General features: G+C 32.1%; 1 protein-coding gene across 1 annotated transcript in view; it reads right to left on the reverse strand.

Annotated features, from left to right (window-relative positions):
- The window catches only part of LOC129945235 (histone-lysine N-methyltransferase, H3 lysine-79 specific), a 30,789-nt gene extending 10,622 nt beyond the window's left edge, over window positions 1-20,167 (reverse strand). The window contains exon 1 of the mRNA XM_056054896.1: window positions 19,996-20,167. Within this exon, the coding sequence (XP_055910871.1) occupies window positions 19,996-20,167 (172 nt within the window). The remainder of the gene's footprint in view (window positions 1-19,995) is intronic.
- Window positions 20,168-20,599: the final 432 nt, after the last annotated feature.

Below are 20,599 nucleotides of genomic sequence, written 5' to 3' on the forward strand. Positions count from 1 at the left end.
CGTTGTTGTTGTTCCTTTTTGAGCGATTTTCCTTTGGTTCACTTAGCACAAGGAAAATGCATAAAAAGCGGATAGGTATTTTCATCTTACTTTATTTTTCTTTTATTTTTGCAGTTATGGAAAAAGGTGTTTTTCTCACAAATTGGGCCAATCAATAGGAAGAAGGAAATAAAAGAGAAATAAATATCACAAAGCATTTGTAAAGTGTTTTCTATTCCAATTAACCTAAAGGGGGAATATAAGAATGGAAAATGAAAGATCAGAGTTAGGGATAAGTGTTTTGAGGATTGGTTTTTTTTTTTTAATAAACTGTTAATTGTTGATTGAAAGTACTATAAGAAGTTGATTAAGGATTCTTCATTTGAAGTGATATATTTATTTAGCTCCATGAACTATAGGAGAACTATATAGAGTGTTCGTTAATGCAAGCAAAAGCAGATTTTACGGTCACCACGTCGGTGGCCCTTCACAGTCGACTCTTTAACGTTTTGTGGCAAAATTTGAGATGACCGGTTCCGTAAACAATCAACCAACACCTCTACGTTCCAGGAACTCAAGATCGGCTGAGAACATCGAACGGACAGTTAAAGAATGCATCAGAATCCCAGACAGTCTATTCCTCGCCGTGCAAGATCCAACTGACCCAGGAGCTTAAAGTTCATGACCCTAGACAACGATGTTTGTTCGCTGACTAGGCTTCGAACTCTGGGCGAAAAAGCGTCTTTAGTAACAAGATGATGAATGGCTTAATTGGTCCGTATTTTTTTTGAAAACGACGTTAGTGAGGCTGTTACCGTGAACAGCGAGCGCTACATAACGATTATTACTATTACCTTATGGCCAAAATTGAACCATTTGGACCTAGAGGACATGTGGTTCCAGCAGGATGGCGGTACGTGCCACACACCAAACGTCACAACATCTACCCGTCCCTATTGAAAAACGCTATAGATGAAAAATAGGCTTTAATTTTTGAACAATATTTTAAATGATGAAAGGTTGCCTACCGCTGACAAAATCGTTGTTTTTTCTGAAATGTATGAATACGACGTTAATATTTCAAAATTAGAATCACTGTTTGCTTTTCTGAATTTTTTTATTACCATCTTAACAATTGCAGAAATGTTATCGTAAAACTTAAATCTTTTGGAAAAACTAAATCTTTAAAGTTTGCCTGTAAAATTTTGTACATGTATTTTTTTAGAAAACTCAATGACTTTCCAAATGATATTGTGTATAAAAATAATATTTTCTGTGAAATAAAAGAAGTTTGAAGACAATATTTTTAATTTTTGAAAAGCTATTTCAGTCGAAAGTACATTTTTACCAAGTTTTAGTATTGTTTTTTTTTTTGTTAGGTTTTTATCTTTTGGAAAAAACTGTCAATTCGATTTTTCAAAATTTTACTCAATATTGACAACAATATTTTTTAAAAGATGAAAGTATTTTAAAGCTAATATCTCAAAGTTTTGAAAAGATATTTGAGTCGAAAATCAATTTTTACCAACGATTATTACTTTTTTGTTTAGGTTTTAATTTTTTGTAAAAAAAAATATCAATTCGATTTTTCTCAAAATTTTACTGAATGTTGAAAACAATATTTTTTATAAGAGAAAATTAGTTAAAAATGATAATCTCAAATTTTTTAAAAGATATTTAAGTCGAAATTCAACCAACCAAAATGTTCACTTTTTTTTAAACTGCTATGGTACAAAAACAAAGCACGCAATTTTGTTGAGAGTCCTTTCTGCATCTTTCCGCATTATTATCTGTATAACAAAATTTATTTGAAGTCGATATCTTTTCTAGTTCTTGAGCTGTGTATGACGAAAAAAACTTCCCGAACGTATGAACGTACGTACAAAAGCACGCACAGCCATCTTCCTAAAAATCTTTTATTTTGACTCTAGGGACCTTGAAACGTTGAGAAATGTCAAAATTTTCAATTTGACAAATCGGACCCATTACAATAACATCCTAAGGCAAGTTTATAATGGAATCTAGAATTTAAAAAAAAAAAACAACAAGAGAGAACAAAACGTGAGTCTTTGACAGATTTTCGATTTATCAATACTAGTATTTTTAACAAAAATGCAGTACTTCAACAAATGCACTAAGACAATGGCAGTGTAAAAATTCTGTATATTAGTCTTCCTTAATAGAACCAGTTGCTTGGGTGCCCTGCCTGTTACACCAAACAGCATTTTTTTTTTACGAATAGTACTTCTTGCTAGGAATCGACAATCCCTCCAAGATCATTTCTTCCAAGAAAAGTATTTAAAAAAAGTGAGTAGCAATAGTCCACTGGTGATTGGTTTATCTAACCGAACATTGAAACAACTTTTTACATCGTTTTAGAGAGAGTAAGATCATTGCACTTGATATTTCAAAAGCATTTCACACCAAGCTCTCTTATCAAAAATGTGTGTTTTTGGTTTTGATAAATTTCTTCATTGTTTGGTTGGAAATTACCTTTCGAACCGTTTAATCCAAGTAATATTAGATAAGCTTAAATCTGATATCCACAAAATAAACTCTGGTGTGCCCCAGGGCTCCGTTTTATATCCGACGCTCTTCCTTACGATCTTTTGTCTTTCACTTCTAATAGGTTAAAGTGTTTCGCTGAGTACAGTACTCTTAGCTTTTCATATTCGTTTCTAGATTCACATTCTTGTCCTTCGGATGTGGAACTTCAATGGTAGTGTATGTTAAGTTCATTACATTCCGATCTCGACACCATTGTCCAATGGGGAATTATTAACCGTGTAGAATTTAATGCTTCAAAATCTTAATGCTGTCTCCTGTTGTTAAAGCGTAACCTCTCCTCGATACCACTATCCATGATTGGCACTTGCATCCTCCATAATGTTTGATGCCTTTCGTTGTTTTACCGTTATTTTATAATTTACAAACAGTATTCTGTCGAATAAGCCAGTTGAATTCCCCCCCCCCCCCCTCTCAAACAATTTCGCTGTAGTACTTGCACTTTTAGGAATGCTCATCAGTTTAAACTTGAGCTCAATTTTAGACGTACTGTCAAGTATAGAGATTGTGATTTTAACCGCACATTGTGAATGTGGAATGCCTTACCAAACTCTGTTTTTCTTTATCGTTTTGATATTCAAAACTTTTCTTTAACCATTCCTTATTTTCGTAATCTCGCACTGTATTTAAGCTCCAAATATGTAAAGGGTATGAATAACCTCTTGAGTGCCCAATAATTATAAACAAAATTGTTTTGTTGTTGTTTTTAATAATTTTCATTGTCTATCAACTAATTTACTGCTTAAAACAATCATCATTCAATCTTATTCGAACTTCGACTAAATTTCAAACCCTCTTAGTATTGAGCAAACTTTTTCTTGTCATTCTTTCCGCCAAACATTACAAATCCAGCAATTATTATTACATAGACTCCTCCTCACGTAAATTCCATTAGATTGTTAAAAGCAAAGCGAAACATTTTCATTACCTTCTTCTCTCCCGAATGGTTCTATAAAACTACAACTTCTTAACACGAAGTCTACATATATAAATATACTCGTATTATAAAGGCTTCATTTACGTCTAACAAAATGTATTTACAATCAAACTCTATACCTTTTTCCAACAAGAACTATCATCCTACAATCGAGAAAAAGGTTTTCCTCCACATGAACCTACAGGGGAGGTTACATATTAACTTGAAAGGACCAAACTAAGAACCTCTTGGCAGAAAATATATGTAGACGGTATGGTGCGATTAGGTGATCATCATGTAGGGTAAGATCACTTCGCGTTACATGACGTATGCACTTATGTAATACGTGAGGGATCACTAAATTACTGCTTGCATCAAGACTTCGACTTTAACTTCAACTTCGTCTTCGAATTCACTTCGGTTGTATATTTTGTAAATTTCAAATTAAAGAACGCGACGCAAGCCCAAGCTTAAATGCTTTGTGTCTTATAGCCAAGACACAACCCACAACAATCCAAAAAACACATATAGCACAAGTCTTGAAAAAATTTAATTCACGCAAAGATGAAACAAAACAAAAACAAATTCGCATCTGCGCTGTTTTAAGAGACAGACAGACGGAATGATTATTGGTGGCAGGAGAGTTGGTCGGCCTTTCTGGCTGTCTCTATGGGCTTCTCTACCACTGATGCTGATGTGTTCGATCAAACTGAAATGACGGCTAACGAATTTGAAATACCGTCACGTTTTCATGCATGTCGGCTCGACTAGAGCATAGGCTGCGGATTGAGACTGGAACTTGGATTGGAATTGCTATGAAGGTGGGATTGAGATGATAGGTTCAAATAAGAGGTGGCGGTCTTAATATCAGTGTTTTAAAAAAATAGTAGCATTCAAAAGTTAACGTACAGAATTGAATTTAAAAAAAAAGAAAGAGTTTTTTAAATATATTTTTGATCTTAAGTTAAGACTCACTGAATGCCGACAAAAATGTTTGAAGAAAATGTTTATACGAGTCTTGAAAATGTGAGTTTTTAGTTGTCAAATTTTTTCAAGATTGTAGTGTTAAAAAATAATCCTACAACGAAATATCCAAAAATTAAAAGAATTTACAAAAAACTGCGTATACGCCTGGATGGATATTTTAAAAATTTAAAGAAAATAATAGACCAACAGTACAGACTAAAACAAGGGAATAGCAACTATCAAAACTTAACCCTTGTGATGGCAATGGATGGAGTGGAAGGGACCTTGAATTTTATGCTGATTGATCAAATCTTATGACTTGAGAAGGAGAAAAGTACTTTAAATGTCGATGATTTGATGTAAACATAAGGTTGGAAATCACTATCTTAAAGTAGAACTTCCCTATGTTCAAAATCAGGAGTCAAGTATAGAAGCAAAATTTGTAACCTCCTAAGAAAGTGTACCCTTTTAAGAGCAAAATGTAGTTTTCTTTCTGTGATCTAAATATATTACCTGAATTAATTTTCGGCAGTTAAACAATTAAGAAAGCATGGAAAACACCTTGACCCCACTGTACTTGCGGTAGATTTATATTAAAGGTATATCGGGATAAATAGAGAGCAAGCAAGTTCTTTCTGGGTGGGTGGCAGCAACTGGTATCCTAAAATTGTATGTTTATTCCATAAGATCGAGTAAATTCCAAACTTATTTTTTTCAAGCCCTCGTGTGTGTGTTTATTATGTCTTTTTTTTAAAGCCTACCGGTACGGAGGTGTGTGCCCGCATGCACCGATTTCCAATTTAGGTCAATTAAACAGAGAAGCACATCTACACCACCACCAGAGAGACTTGAGCTCAGAGTCCAGAGACAAGAGCCAAAACCAATTTCTAATCATGAGCATAACGCTTCAAGCGCTATTTTCATTTGATCTCTCAGATCTCACTCTATGCGGTAATAGTTAATGGCTATAAGAGGTCCAGAATATATATAGACTTTATAGAGTTATACACGTATAGCATACCTCTAATCTTGGAACGCGAATTATAAAATGTACGCGCTCATAAAAGATTCAACCGAGCATCAAGCAAACAGATCGCAATTAAGATTAGGTCATCCAAATTCATATCTCCCACCCAGACGATATTTATTTTTGTTTTCATTTTTTTGTTTTATATTCTAAGACCAAAAATTCCTCAGACCTAAGTTAAACAAAAAAAAACAGGAACTAAAAAACTTTGAAACCGCATCTAAGACAAAATGATGATGATGACGATGAAGATGAAGAAGACCCATGATGATGGTGAAGCCAGTGGATTTATCTAACCAAAACGAAGAAACAAAAATGAAGACTAAAAGATAGAAATTTAGCAGATGTTCTTTCTTTCCTTCAACACATCCACTATATGGATGGACTGGACGATAAAAACAAAAGACTCTTTGCCCTCTATATAAACCCTATATACGAGATCCTTGTCCTCCTCTAATGGTTCTTTAGGTAGGTAAGGTAAGTCTACGTATGTTGGTTGGTTTGGTGCCTAAGAACCTAACACAAAAAAAACACCTCTCTCATAATCTAACTAATTCCATCCCCAAATCCTGCCCTTCCAAAGAATCAGGTTATTGGTTGGTTTTGTTGCAAAAAAGAGGGGACGCGGGTGAAACCTCGAACTAGAAACGGAAAGAAATCTCGAATGAATTGAAATTAAGTATCTTTTATGGGTGGACGGATGGTTTGGTTTGGATTAGGGTTTAATTTTCACATTGTCCTCCAGATTAGCTAGATTGGTAGACGATGAACGTTTTTATATACTCTCGTATTATCTTTATCTTTGTGGCTTTGTTTTAAGGTTTCTTAATTGATGGATATTATGTATATAAAGATCCATATACATACATTGATAATACATAACGTATAATGTATAAGGAATCATTGAAACCATCAAGACATAAGCTTTGACGTTGCAGACTAGAATTGTCAGTGTTTTTTTTTGTCGTAGTATCAAAATATATTTCAATGGATTTTCGAATAAAAATAAAAATAAAGTTAAATACAGGGTGGTCTAAATTTTGTCTCTTAATAGTTATTTAGTTCTACTACAGAACATTTCAACAACAGTCGGTGTTCCTCAAAGGTAGCATCGAGGGCCAGTATTTTTTTCTTTTTTTTTAAATAATATTCTTTTAATAAATAATTTATGCAAAAAGGTTTCGAAACTCATCAGAAAATTAGATCCGAATTTAAACTAATAAAACACGAAAATTGGGACTAAACTTAATATCAACAACTGAAATGTTATTTATTTCCCAGAAAAATATTAGTTTACAAAAAAAAATTATCAACAAAATTCATTATTTAAATTATCTTCAAAGTCTTTTTTTTATTTCAATAATATTTTAAACATGTATTAATGTTTTAACGTATTTTCAAATTCATATTTTGTTTTAAGTCAAAAAAGCTATGTAAAAGAAATATTTCATTGAAAATAAGTTTACACTACAATGAGTTAGGAAAATTTAAAGAAAATTCCACTACTATGCTTTTTTAACAAACAATTAAAAAAAGACTACGTAAAATTGGTAAACATTGATTTTCAACTCAAATCCTTAGAAACTAATAAAATAACTAGTTTCAACGTAAATATAGAGGGTGATTTTTTAAAAGCTATAGGAAAGTATTCTAAATAAAAAAACACATACAATTTATAAAAATGCATGAACTCTTTATTTAAATCGATAATACGGTTCATATTATTTAATGTTTGAAGATTATTTCATGCAAATGTTGACCTTAACTGCGCCGCAAATGGTCCGTCACGAATTAATGCTTCAATCTTGTCTTTCAATGCGTCAATTAAAACGGGCTTGCCTGTATAGACATGAGCCACACAAAAAATACTCTAAAGGCTTTAAATCGCTCAATGTTTACCGAACTCGCCTCTCAATAAGCCCATTGTTGTGCGTGCTGTGTGACTTGTGACACCGTCTTGTTGAAACCACATGTCATGCAAGTCAAGGGCAAAAAAAAGTTGAATATATTTTTTTACAATGAGAGTCCAAATAACAAACAAATATCAATTTGCTTTATTATCTCGTAAGCCTGGACCTGCACGACATTTTCTTAAAGTTATTCAAAAATCATTTCCAACTTTTTAAGTTATAAAATAGGAAGTTGCCAGCAGCCAGATTCTTTTAAATTTCCCAGAGAAAGTTATTGTAATTAGTCCAATTTGTCAAATTGAAAATTTTTACTTAATCCAAGAATTTTAGAGATATGTTTGTGTGTGTGGCTGTGTTTACGTAGGTTTGAACCTCCGTACGTTCGAGAAGCTGTTTTCTTCGCCTATGGTTCAAAAATCAGTAAAGATATCGGCTTCAAATACATTTTATTATACAGATAGTAACACAAAAAGATGCAGTAATAACTCTCAAAAAAATTATTTGACGTCATACCAAAGTGATATATTTTTGAGAAAAATTCAACTAACGGTTTGTTTTGTATATCAAAAAAGGGAACAAAATAATTTTCACCTCGAATATTTTGGAAACAATATGATTTTATATCCTAAAAAATTGTGTTCAACGTAGAATAACGTTTTTGACATCTCGTAAAATTTATGATCGGATTGAAAGTTTTTTCCACAATTTATTTTCGACTTAGATGTATTTTTAACAATTGAGGATGTTGGCTTCAATAAAAAATATAGTTTTCAACAATCAGTTCAATTTTGGGAAACATCGAATTTAGAATTTTTTTTTAAAAAAAATTAAAAAACATATACAAAACTTCACTAAAACTTGATTAAAATTGATTTCGACTCAAATATCTTTCCAAAAATTAAAAATATTCACTTCAAACTAGTTTCATCTCATACAAAAAAGTGTTTTTGGCTTCCTGTTAAATTTTTATAAAAATCCACTTGATAGTTTTTTCATTTAATTTAACATCTATACAAAATTCTACTCGAAATTGGTAAAAACTGAGACATTGATTCTTGCTATATCGTGAAGATATTGAATTTAAAATAATGGAATTCTATGCTAAATTTTGTTGTAAACGTAAGATATTGTTCTTAGAAAAATCCAGTCTATATTTGTTTATATAATAAATAAAAACTTTGAAGAAATGCTACTAAAAATTCTAAAAATTGGTGGTCCGATTTTGGAATGAAACTATTTCATCATATGCAAAATATTGTTGGTAATTTTTGGTTAATCTTTTAGAAAAATTCAACTAAAAAATTTAAAAAAAAACACGAAAACCTACAAAAAACTGATAAAAAAATATTCGAAATATTCTTATAAATATTTTGTTAAAGTTTGAAACAAGACATTATATAAATATTTTTTGTTGCAGTTAAAACCGACGGTATCATTTCGGAATCGTTCAATTTTTTAGAAGATAAAACTAAAATAATTGTTTTTAATTTGAACTTTGCAACATTTATGTACATATTTTAAAATGTATTTCCTGAAAGTGTATGAAAAAAAAAATTCCGATAGAAATAAACTATTTCGGTGTTTTCAACGATTTAAGAAATGTATGACTAGAACCAATATCAAGTTGGTCTTTGGTCTCCTTTAATGAAGCGACAAATACTTTATTTATGAACACATTATAAGGACTGATAGAAATTAAGATGCCCTTATATCGAAATTAGATATAGAAATATATTTCCACGAATCTAAATAATAGTTCAGTGCAACTTTTCAGTATCTAAAAGGATGTTTGGTCGTTGGAACAAAATTTGTTAAACATGTTTGACCACGTTATTTCTAAAGCTAACGTGATGTTGGCTTTTATTTCTAGGCTTTTTAATTTCTAAGTATTTTGAAGATCCATATCTCTAAAAAAACTTTATTTATCCCTTGTCAGACCTTTGTTGAATAATATGGACCTTAAGATTAAAAAAGTTCAGAAAAGATTTAACAAATTTGCTTTACGTAAGGTTTATCGAAATTTAGATATTCGATCTTATAAGAGTAGGCTATATTCAATGCTTTCGATGTTTTGAATTTAAATATTGATTGTTCTACTTTGCTATCAATTTTTAATATGTACGTACCTTCTCGTAGTTTAAGACCTAGAGATGGTAATTTTGTTCATACTCCTTTTCATAGTACAAAATTTGCCAATTACAGATTCCTGTATTGCTTTTAATGAATTTGATTTTTTAATTGATTTTAATAATAGTAGGTAAGGTATTAAGAGAAACTTATTAAATTTGTCATAAACTTTATTATTTAAAGATAATTATATTGAAAACATGTATTATAAATCTTATTATTAAAATGAAGTCTCCATAAAGTCATGTTACTTGAAAGACGAAAAAATAAATTAAATAAAATAAAATTAGAATCACCCTGTAAGGCTTTAGAACATATTTTGTTCAATTGTACCTACCTAAAAACTCATATAACAATATTGTATGTTTTTTTAAGTATATATGTAAATATATGTATAGGTACCTTTTTTTTATTCCTGCCCAATTGAATTACATTATTTTATGCACACATAAGGTAATAAAAAAAATATTCATAAAATATAAAACAATCAATAAAAATTTCCTTCCATATTTATATGAATATTCATCTATAGTATTTTATGGGTTGTAAAAAAGGATTCTATTTGAATATTCTGTTTTTTTTTTTTTCTATATATGTATGTAAATATATATTTTATTGTCATACCACTTCAAAATTATATCTTTTATATTGCTTTTGCTTACACATTTGAGGCTCATTTGTGTAAAAAGAAAGCAAAAATAAAAACAACATTATTTTTTTAATGGATTGTTTATACGCATATAAAAAAAATTGATAAGTAATTCATTGCGAAAAGTTTTAATGGTTTTTATTTTGTTTTTAATTTAATACACATACACACATTTAAAACGTAATATAGTATAACGTAATCGTGTAAAAGGAGGTTAAACAAAAGTGAAGGAAATTAAAACAAATTAAAAGGTTTAACTATTAATTTGTTTTTGATATTTGTTTTGTCAATTATTAAATAAAATATTTCTAACGAACATATAATCACTTTAAATTAAAACAGTGATCGCTTTATTAAACAATTACGTTTTTTGTTTAAAAAATAAAATAAAACCCATTGTGTTATTTTTTAAAATTTAAAACAAGGTTTTCGAAACAGATTTTTTAATTACCCAATAAGCGAAGTATCAACATTATAGAAGAAGAAAATACTGATTTAAAATAAAATTCGTTTACATGTTGTAGTATGTATAGAGGTCTATAGAAAGGTGGTTTTTAAGCAATTTAAAAAAATTATAATTTTTATGTTATGGAATTGGTGTTATAAAGATTCTTAAAAAATCAACCAACTTTTATTGTATTTAATTAAAAAACTGACAGAAATGGTTCCTTAGCGCAAATGTTCAGACAACAAAAAAAATTATATAACATTCAAAAGAAAGGAGTTTGCAAAATTGATAAAAGTTAATTTTCGACACAAATATATTGAGATATTAACTTAAAATTTATTTCATCGTGTACAAAATATTATGAAAAAGAGGCTGGGATGCGACCCACACTGATAACTTCCCATCCCATCTGTCGATTTGTCTTGCTTAAAAGTTTGTCTATATGTATTTTTACCAAATTTGCGCACTATTTTTTGTAGATTTTATTTAAAAAAAAACAGATTGTTGGATTTTTATATAAAAATTACTGAATATCGAAAACAATATTTTCTGTGAAATAAAATAAGTTTGAAGCCAATATTTTAAATTTTTGAAAAGATATTTGAGTCGAAAGTAAATTTTTACCAAGTTTTAGTATTGTTTTTTTTAGAGTTTTATTTTTTGTAAGAAAAACTTTCAATTCGATTTTTTTCAAAATTTTATCGAATATTGAAAACAATATTTCTTATAAGATAAAATAAGTTTGAAGCCAATATTTCAAATTTTTGAAAAGATATTTCAGTTGAAAATCAATTTTTACCAACTTTTGTTAATTTTTTTTTAGGTTTTTAATTTTTTGTACAAAGACTGTATATTCGATTTTTTTCAAAATTTTAATGAATGTTGAAAACAATATTTCTTATAAGATAAAATTAGTTTGAAGCCAATACCTACAATTTTTGAAAAGATATTTGAGTCGAAAATCAATTTTTACCAACTTTTATACATTTTTTTTTAGGTTTTTATTTTTGGTAAAAAAACTGTAAATTCGATTTTTCTCAAACTTTGTCCTAATGTTGAAAACAATATTTCTTTTTAGTAAAAATTGTTAAGAAGCTATTATCTCAAATTTTTGAAAAGATATTTAAGTCGAAAATCATTTTTTACCAACTTTTATTAATTTTTTTTAGGGTTTTATTTTTTGTAAAAAAAAAACTGTTAATTCGATTTTTTCAAAATTTTATCAGAAGTCAAAAACATTATTCTTCGTTGCACAATTGTTTTGGAAATGAAATGATATTTTAGTCTTAAAATTTTGGAGCTGACCGTACGTACACACGCACGCACAGACATCTTTCTAAAAATCTTTTATTTCGACTCACCTTCAGTGATGAGACACATTTTCACCTTAATGCATTCATCAATCGCCCACAAAAAGTGACTGTTTGGTGCGGTTTATGGGCTAAAGGTGGCATCATCGGCTTGTATTTTTTTTTAAATGAGGCCGGTAAGGCAGTAACTGTGAATGATGTTTGATATCGTGACTCGTGAGATGATAACAAACTTTTTATGGATCAAATTGGAAGATATGGATGTGGACGTTAGTTATTTCAACAGGACGGTGCCATTTGCCACATAGCTAACGTTATCTTACGTCGCGTCATCGTTGGACACCTTTGATTTCAAAATATATTTTTGTTAATGAGATCTTTAGTCGTTTAAATTTTTTTTACCAATTTCAGTAACATTTCTTAAAAGTTTTTATTTCTTATATAAACAAATTCAAATTGGATGAAAGCAATTAATTTGAACCTTATATTGTTCACGTGATATCGAGAACCATACATCATTTTTACCACATGTTCTCACTGTTTTTTGTATATTTTATTTTTTTTTTTATGAAAACCGGACTGTTGAATTTTTATCAAAAATTCACTGAATATCGAAAACAATATTTTATGTGAGATAAAATACGTTTGAAACTAATATTTTTAATTCATGAACAAATATTTGAGTCGAAAATCAATTTTTACGAACTTTTAGAAATGCTTTTTTTTAGGTTTTTATTTTTTGTTAAAAAACTTTAAATTTTTCAAAAATTTTAAACGAATGTTCAAAACAATATTTCTCATAAGACAAAATTAGATTTGAGCCAAAATCTTAAAGTTTTGAAAAAGATATTCAAGTCGAAAATCAATTTTTACCCACTTTTGTTAATTAGTTTTAAGGTTTTGAATTTTTTGTAAAAAAAACTGTCCGTTCGAATTTTCTAAAAATCTTTTCAGATCTTAACAACGTTATTTTTCGTTGCACAAAATTGTTTTGGAGATAAAATCATTTTTTGTTGGTACATTTTTCGAGGTGACAAATTTTTGTTTTCAGTTTTTTTTGATTTGTAAAAAAAACCGTTAATTGCATTTTTTTTCAAAAAATACGTTTGTTTGGTATCTCATTACAATATATAATATACAACTTAACTCAAGTCTGAAGCGTCATTAGTTCGTGAGATATTTAGGGTCAACCACAGTATTCACCTATTTTTAGACTGCTATGGTAAAAAAAGCCCCTCACGCATTTTACTTGGGAGCCCTTTCTGGATCTTTCAGCATTACTATCTGCATAACAACATTTATTTGAAGTCAATATATCAACTGGTTCTTGAGCTATGGACCCATTACAATAACTTCCTATGGGAAGTTAAAAATCAATTTTAGATTTTTCCTACAACAAAGCACCAAGAACTTCATGTTTTGAGTCAGTACTTCACATTTTCTATGAACCACTTTTATTTAAGGTATAATCCCATCCTAGAATATTATGCACGGGAAACCATTCAAATACTCGAGTATTGAATTTAAAAATTAAAGGTTTTGCAAAATTATTTCTGATTTAATACATTTTTCAAACTGGCAGGGCTAATAACGCAAACAATTCTCTAACGTTTGATTTGGAATTTGAATATAATAGCACTAAAGAGGTGGAACCTTAAAAACAGAGGAGTTTTCGGAAAAACGTCGTACAGTCACCATTTCGAAATTAATTGTGTAAACATCTTTTTTATTAGTCACTGATTCGTATTATATTTCAAAACCCATTTATTTTGTAGTATTTTTGAAAACTAAATCCCAAACAAGCCTTCTTTTTACACCTCTAAAGTGTGTTTTGTACAGGGTTTTTCTACGGGGACGCTACAAAAGTAGAGCGACCGGGACATCCAACGACCACATATTTCTTGCCACTTTTTTCACATTTCTCTTCAGTAAGGTTCGCCATGTTATGATGGAAAGATGAACGAGCCAACAACGAGTCGAAATTATTAAAATTTAATAACGAAATTCAGAGTCAGTGAGAGCGCTACGTCTAATTTGTGCTCGTCATAATTGTCAACAATTAAGCGTCTAGTGGGAAAATTTTAATCCACAGGCACAGTACAAAATGTTCCCATGCTAGTCATACAAAGAAGTGCCCGTTGTGACGGGAATACTGCTGCCGCTGAGACTTCAGTTGCAGAAAGCCCAAATGTGTCTCTTACACGTCGTTCTCAAGCGTTAAGCATCTCTGCGACGTCGTCGTTGTATGCGAATTTTACGAAAAACTCTTGGCCTCATCTTGAGCGATGAGGCTCCATTCTGGCTGATGGCTTAATGGCTTCGTCAATAAACAAAATATGCGGTATTGCTGAGACATCAATTCAAACGTACTCCAATGGATTCATCGTCTGGACTTCTGCAAGTGTGGCCATAGTGGCCATACAAATGACAGCAAATGTACTTTCACAGGAAAAAAGGATTTAATTGATATCCAAAACCGTTTTTGTTTTATTTTTAACAAATTGTGGCGCTCTTATTGAAAAAACCCGATAAGAAAAACGACATACATGCAGTCATAAATATCCTATTTTTTGCCCATTTCAAGAATTATGTGATCAATTTCAATAAAATTTTTAAGAAAACTTTTTCAAAACCAATTTCGAAAATGAATATATGCAATATTGAACTCATCTTTGCTTAGATTTTGCCAGGAAGTTTGCAAGAAAATTCAGAAAAGAAATATTGGTCTACAAGTAAAATACCTTTTTCTTAATTTATATGAATTTATTTTATGAATTAAACTGAATTTTTTTAATAGGTACAAAAAATATTATATGAGTTTCAATTCAATTAGTATTTTACAAAATTTTCAAAAGTAAAAATACATTAATTATTAAATAAATAAAAATGTATTACAAAATTCATTGTTTCAAACAATTTATCTTATTAATCAATGAATTTATTTTCACTTAAGTTCTATTAATTCAAAATTAGCTTAAATGTATTGCAAATAAAAATCTAAAAAAAATATTTGAAAAAGCACATTTTATTTCTTCAAACTAAATCCCATTCACATGTGTGTCTGCCTCTTCTACCTATCGGTCCTAATCAATATGTTGATTTCTTGATGATGGTTTCCTCTTTCGAACCCAAAAATTCCTACATATGTATGTATATGTATATATTTTTATACACTACACTATACTCGCTCTTAGTCTCTTTATGTAAATGATAAATTCCAACTTTAGCTCATTTATGATAAAAAAAAGTTGAAATCTATACATCCATTCCATTTATCAGACAGTTTTCGTATTCTAAAATTTTCCACCATAATAAACTATGAACCTTATGACAACTGTCAAGTATTGAATTTACAATACTGACGATGATGCCGACACTTCTGTGGGCACAAATCCATATAGGCTCTTTTTTCTCTAAGCTCTAAATACAAGTGCCACAACCAATAAACCACAATTTTAATAATCCACTTCTCGGTCTTAAATGTACGGCTCTGCTGTGCATCGTAAAATCCTGCACGCAACCATATGTACGACTACGTCGTCGACGACGTATGACTTCTTCGTCGTCGTCGTCGTACGTGTTGTGTTGGCTTGGACAAAAATATAAATTCACACCAACCATCCAGGACATACCTAAGTAGCAGCAGCAGCTGAATTGGTTATAAAGAGCTTCGGCAATAAAACCCACAAGAAAACCACTCCCAAACCAAGTTGGAAATCATCATAACTATCATCATCATCGTCGTCGTCATCATCATCGTCATCCTGCAGGAAAGCACTTAAAACGATAGTAAATTGCTATTAAGCTTGCTATTAACTAACAATAACGATTCCGATTTCGAATCCGCACAATCACCGTATGTAGGATCAATGCAAGACGGCAGCATCGCACTGCGGAGCGGCACGGCCGGCGGCGCTCAAGACCACACACATTGCCTTTCTCTATCCGAATCAATAAAGGTTTTGAGAAATCATTGCGAACATGGTCGTAAAATCAGGAACAATCTTGGATTTGAAAGTTCTGTGACGGTGACGACGACGATTACGGTGACGGTGACACCAACGCAACATAGCACCCCAATGTGTGCGGTGTGTGCCCCAGAGAAGTCTTCCACTTAAGTCATTGAATTTATAGGCAACATAATTTTTGAATTTTTATTTCCACCCGAAGAGCAAGGAAGAATATCTGTCCTATGAATTGGTTTGATTTGGTTCTGTATATTCGATTCCTATACTCATTATGGAAACTGATAAAGGATTAGCGCGCTATGGCACTTAAGTTGAGCTCTAACTCTAACTTAAGTGTTTCTTAATTCAATTATGCTTTTTGATCGTGGTCAATATCGTTCAGAGATAATTTGATTAGGAAAGAGCAGTTTTATGACTAATTTGTGTAAGTAAAGTTATTGTATAGCTATGCTATTAGGACGACCCACCGTGATGTGGCTTATATTCACTTCGACATCCTTTTAGTCAGAGACAAGCGAGGAGAAGTGCGTAGCATATAAAGGAAGAGTTCTAATCGGATAGGATAGTTATGGGAAGCATTTTATTGCTGCAATTCGCAGTTGCTTGGTTCGAAGTCACATTAGTTGATTAGGAAATTTTATTGCTTTTTTCGACCGGACTAAGTACGAGAATCTGTAGGAAGGAATTTATTTGAAATAAACGATGACAGAGGAAATTTACGACTTTATGTGTGTTAGGAAAATAATTCTAATTATCGTTTTAAAACATTCTCATTTAATATAAGATCAAAATCAACGATCAAAGAATATTTTGCCTTTGTTATATTAAGATACACTTATATACGAATATTTAACAACATTCAAATCCAATCATTAAAAAAAAAGAGGCTGGGATGCGACCCACACTGATAACTTCCCATTCTGTCTGTCGATTTGTCTTGCTTAAAAGGTTTGTAGGTTTTCGTGTTTTGTTAAAAAAAAGTTGTCAATTGAATTATTCTAAAAAATTTTAAAATTATTTATAATATTTTGCATATGATGAAATAGTTTGATTTCAAAACGACAACACTTCCAACGACGGATTCAGGCTCAGAGATTTTGCTGCGGGGCGAGAAGTTCCTTAAGCTAGTACTCAGTTCACTCATCTTAATATCAAAAAGACGACATGGAAATCTACTGTTCAATCAACTGTCAAACACTTCTCCAGTATACAAAATGTCCTAATTTTTAACTGTAAGGACGATCAGGGGAACATCATAGTAGAACCGCAAGACAACTTCTCCAAATTATATAACGGCGAACTAATTTACGCTGTAAGGGAGATAGAACCACTCAACCTAGGCGACGCAGATCAACAATTCCGCCGACCCGACCTCGCTGAAGTGAAGGTAGCTATATTTAAACTGAAGTCAAACTGACGGCATCGCTGCCGAACTATTCAAAGCAGCAAGCGATGACTTGGTAGGGAGCATGCACCATATATAGATAAGAAAGGAGACCCTCTTAATTGCGCCAACTACAGAGGCATCAGTTTCCTTAACATTGGATATAAGATCCTTTCTGCCGTATTATGTGAACGTCTGAAGCCATTCGTCAAAAACCTGATTGATCCCTATCAGTGTGGCTTCAGATCAAGGAAGTCCACTATCGACCAAATGTTCACACTATTTCAGATCTTGAAAAAAACCCAGGAGCTTCAAATCGATACCCACCATCTCTTTATCGGCTTTAAAGCCACATATGACAGCATCTATAGTAAAGAGCTTTACAGAGTAATGTCTAGTTTTAGCATCCCTGTCAAACTTATCCGTTTGCAGAATGACGATGGAGAATGCACGCTGCTCTATCAAGGTCGGAAAAGATCTTACCGATGCATTTGATGTCAAAAAAGGTTTTAGACAAGGCGATGCACTGTCATGCGACTTCTTCAACATCGTTCTGGAAAAAATTGCAAAACTCAACCGTAAACACTAGAGGCACAATCTTTCAAAAATCCATCCAATTACTCGGATACGCAGATGATATTGACATAATTGGAAGATCAAAGCGTGATGTCAGTGGAGCGTTTTTGAACATTGCGATGAAAGCGAAGAAGATGGGTTTAGTGGTCAATGAGGGCAAGACCAAGTATATGGTGTCATCAAAAAAGGACACTGAACAACGACGTTTTGGACAAAACATCACCATGAACAGCTATAAATTCGACGTAATTAAGCCTATGCTTCTTGTTCCCATTGGCTTATAAAGGGTGATTTTTTTGAGGTTAGGATTTTCATGCATTAGTATTTGACAGATCACGCGGGATTTCAGACATGGTGTCAAAGAGAAAGATGCTCAGTATGCTTTGACATTTCATCATGAATAGACTTACTAACGAGCAACGCTTGCAAATCATTGAATTTTATTACCAAAATCAGTGTTCGGTTCGAAATGTGTTTCGCGCTTTACGTCCGATTTATGGTCTACATAATCGACCAAGTGAGCAAACAATTAATGCGATTGTGACCAAGTTTCGCACTCAGTTTACTTTATTGGACATTAAACTAACCACACGAATGCGTACAGTGCGTACAGAAGAGAATATTGCGTCTGTTTCTGAGAGTGTTGCTGAAGACCGTGAAATGTCGATTCGTCGCCGTTCGCAGCAATTGGGTTTGTGTTATTCGACCACATGGAAGATTTTACGCAAAGATCTTGGTGTAAAACCGTATAAAATACAGCTCGTGCAAGAACTGAAGCCGAACGATCTGCCACAACGTCGAATTTTCAGTGAATGGGCCCTAGAAAAGTTGGCAGAAAATCCGCTTTTTTATCGACAAATTTTGTTCAGCGATGAGGCTCATTTCTGGTTGAATGGCTACGTAAATAAGCAAAATTGCCGCATTTGGAGTGAAGAGCAACCAGAAGCCGTTCAAGAATTGCCCATGCATCCCGAAACATGCACTGTTTGGTGTGGTTTGTACGCTGGTGGAATCGTTGGACCGTATTTTTTCAAAGATGCTGTTGGACGCAACGTTACGGTGAATGGCGATCGCTATCGTTCAATGCTAACAAACTTTTTGTTACCAAAAATGGAAGAACTGAACTTGGTTGACATGTGGTTTCAACAAGATGGCGCTACATGCCACACAGCTCGCGATTCTATGGCCATTTTGAGGGAAAACTTCGGAGAACAATTCATCTCAAGGAATGGACCGGTAAGTTGGCCACCAAGATCATGCGATTTGACGCCTTTAGACTATTTTTTGTGGGGCTACGTCAAGTCTAAAGTCTACACAAATAAGCCAGCAACTATTCCAGCTTTTGAAGACAACATTTCCGAAGAAATTCGGGCTATTCCGGCCGAAATGCTCGAAAAAGTTACCCAAAATTGGACTTTCCGAATGGACCACCTAAGACGCAGCCGCGGTCAACATTTAAATGAAATTATCTTCAAAAAGTAAATGTCATGGACCAATCTAACGTTTCAAATAAAGAATCGATGAGATTTTGCAAATTGTATGCGTTTTTTTTTGTTTTTAAAAGTTCTCAAGCTCTTAAAAAATCACCGTTTAGTTGATGCCTTTCTGGCTGGAGCTTCGATGTTCATTCGCTTGACATGCCCTAGTCATCTTTAGCGTTGAACACGCAGTTTTTGGACCAGTCGCAAGTCGCTATACAGCTCGGATAACTCATGATTATATCTTCTCCGCCGGATGTTACTTTGCCTTTCAACACAAACGGGACCATAGAACATACGCAGCATCTATTTCTCGAATATACCAAGAGATCATTCATCCACCTTGGAGAAGGTCCATGCTTCTGCACCATACAGCAAGACTGGGATGATTAAAGTCCTGTAAAGTATCTCTTTGGTACTTCACGATAGTGCCTTATTCCTCAACTGCTTGCTACGTTTGATCTCCGCGCTGATGTTATTTGATAAATTAACAGCAGTGCCCAGGTAAACAAATTCGTTTACCACCTCGAAGTTATACCTGTCAATTGTCACGGTGTGATGCTTCTCTATTTGATGACAGTAAATACTTTGTTTTGTCCTCGTTATTGTCAAGACCCATTTTCTTCGCCTCAGACTCGATACAAGAGAAGGTTCTTCCCATAATGTGGATGTCATCTGCATATCCAAGATACTTTTTGAATTTTTGAAAGATGGTTCCACTTGTATTAACGTTGGTGTTGCGCACCACTCTTTCGAGAGCAATATCGAAGCAGCTACATGACAGCTCATCGCCTTATCGAAGTCCTCTGTTGGTTTCGAAGGTATCGGTTGAGTCTCTTCTAATTTTGACGCAGCAACGATCATTTTCCAACGTCATCCTGATAAGTCGCGTCAGTTTTGTAGGGATACTTAAATTAATACTCCTTACAATAAAATAAATTTCTATTAATTTAACTTAAGAAATACTCGTTTTTTAAAGTATTAAAATAAAACTTTTTATTTGAAAAATAAAACCCAGTTTCAATACAACAAAATTAAAAGTTTTTTTGAAGCACATACACAAATTTGTAATAATACTCAATTATGACAGTTTGTGCCTTCTTTTAAAATTTGTCATTTATTTTTTATTTTCAATTTTCTGTGAACGAAATAAAATGTTAAATTAAAATAAGACCGCCCCTTGTAAGTAATAATTTGTTTCAAATGAAATTTAATATTCCCCTAAAACAAAATTAACATAAAACAAATATTTTGACTAAAATGTTCTCCCTTGCAAAAATATAAATTCATGTGCAA

This window comes from Eupeodes corollae, chromosome 2 (assembly GCF_945859685.1).
Source record: "Eupeodes corollae chromosome 2, idEupCoro1.1, whole genome shotgun sequence".
NCBI classification, from domain to species: domain Eukaryota; kingdom Metazoa; phylum Arthropoda; class Insecta; order Diptera; family Syrphidae; genus Eupeodes; species Eupeodes corollae.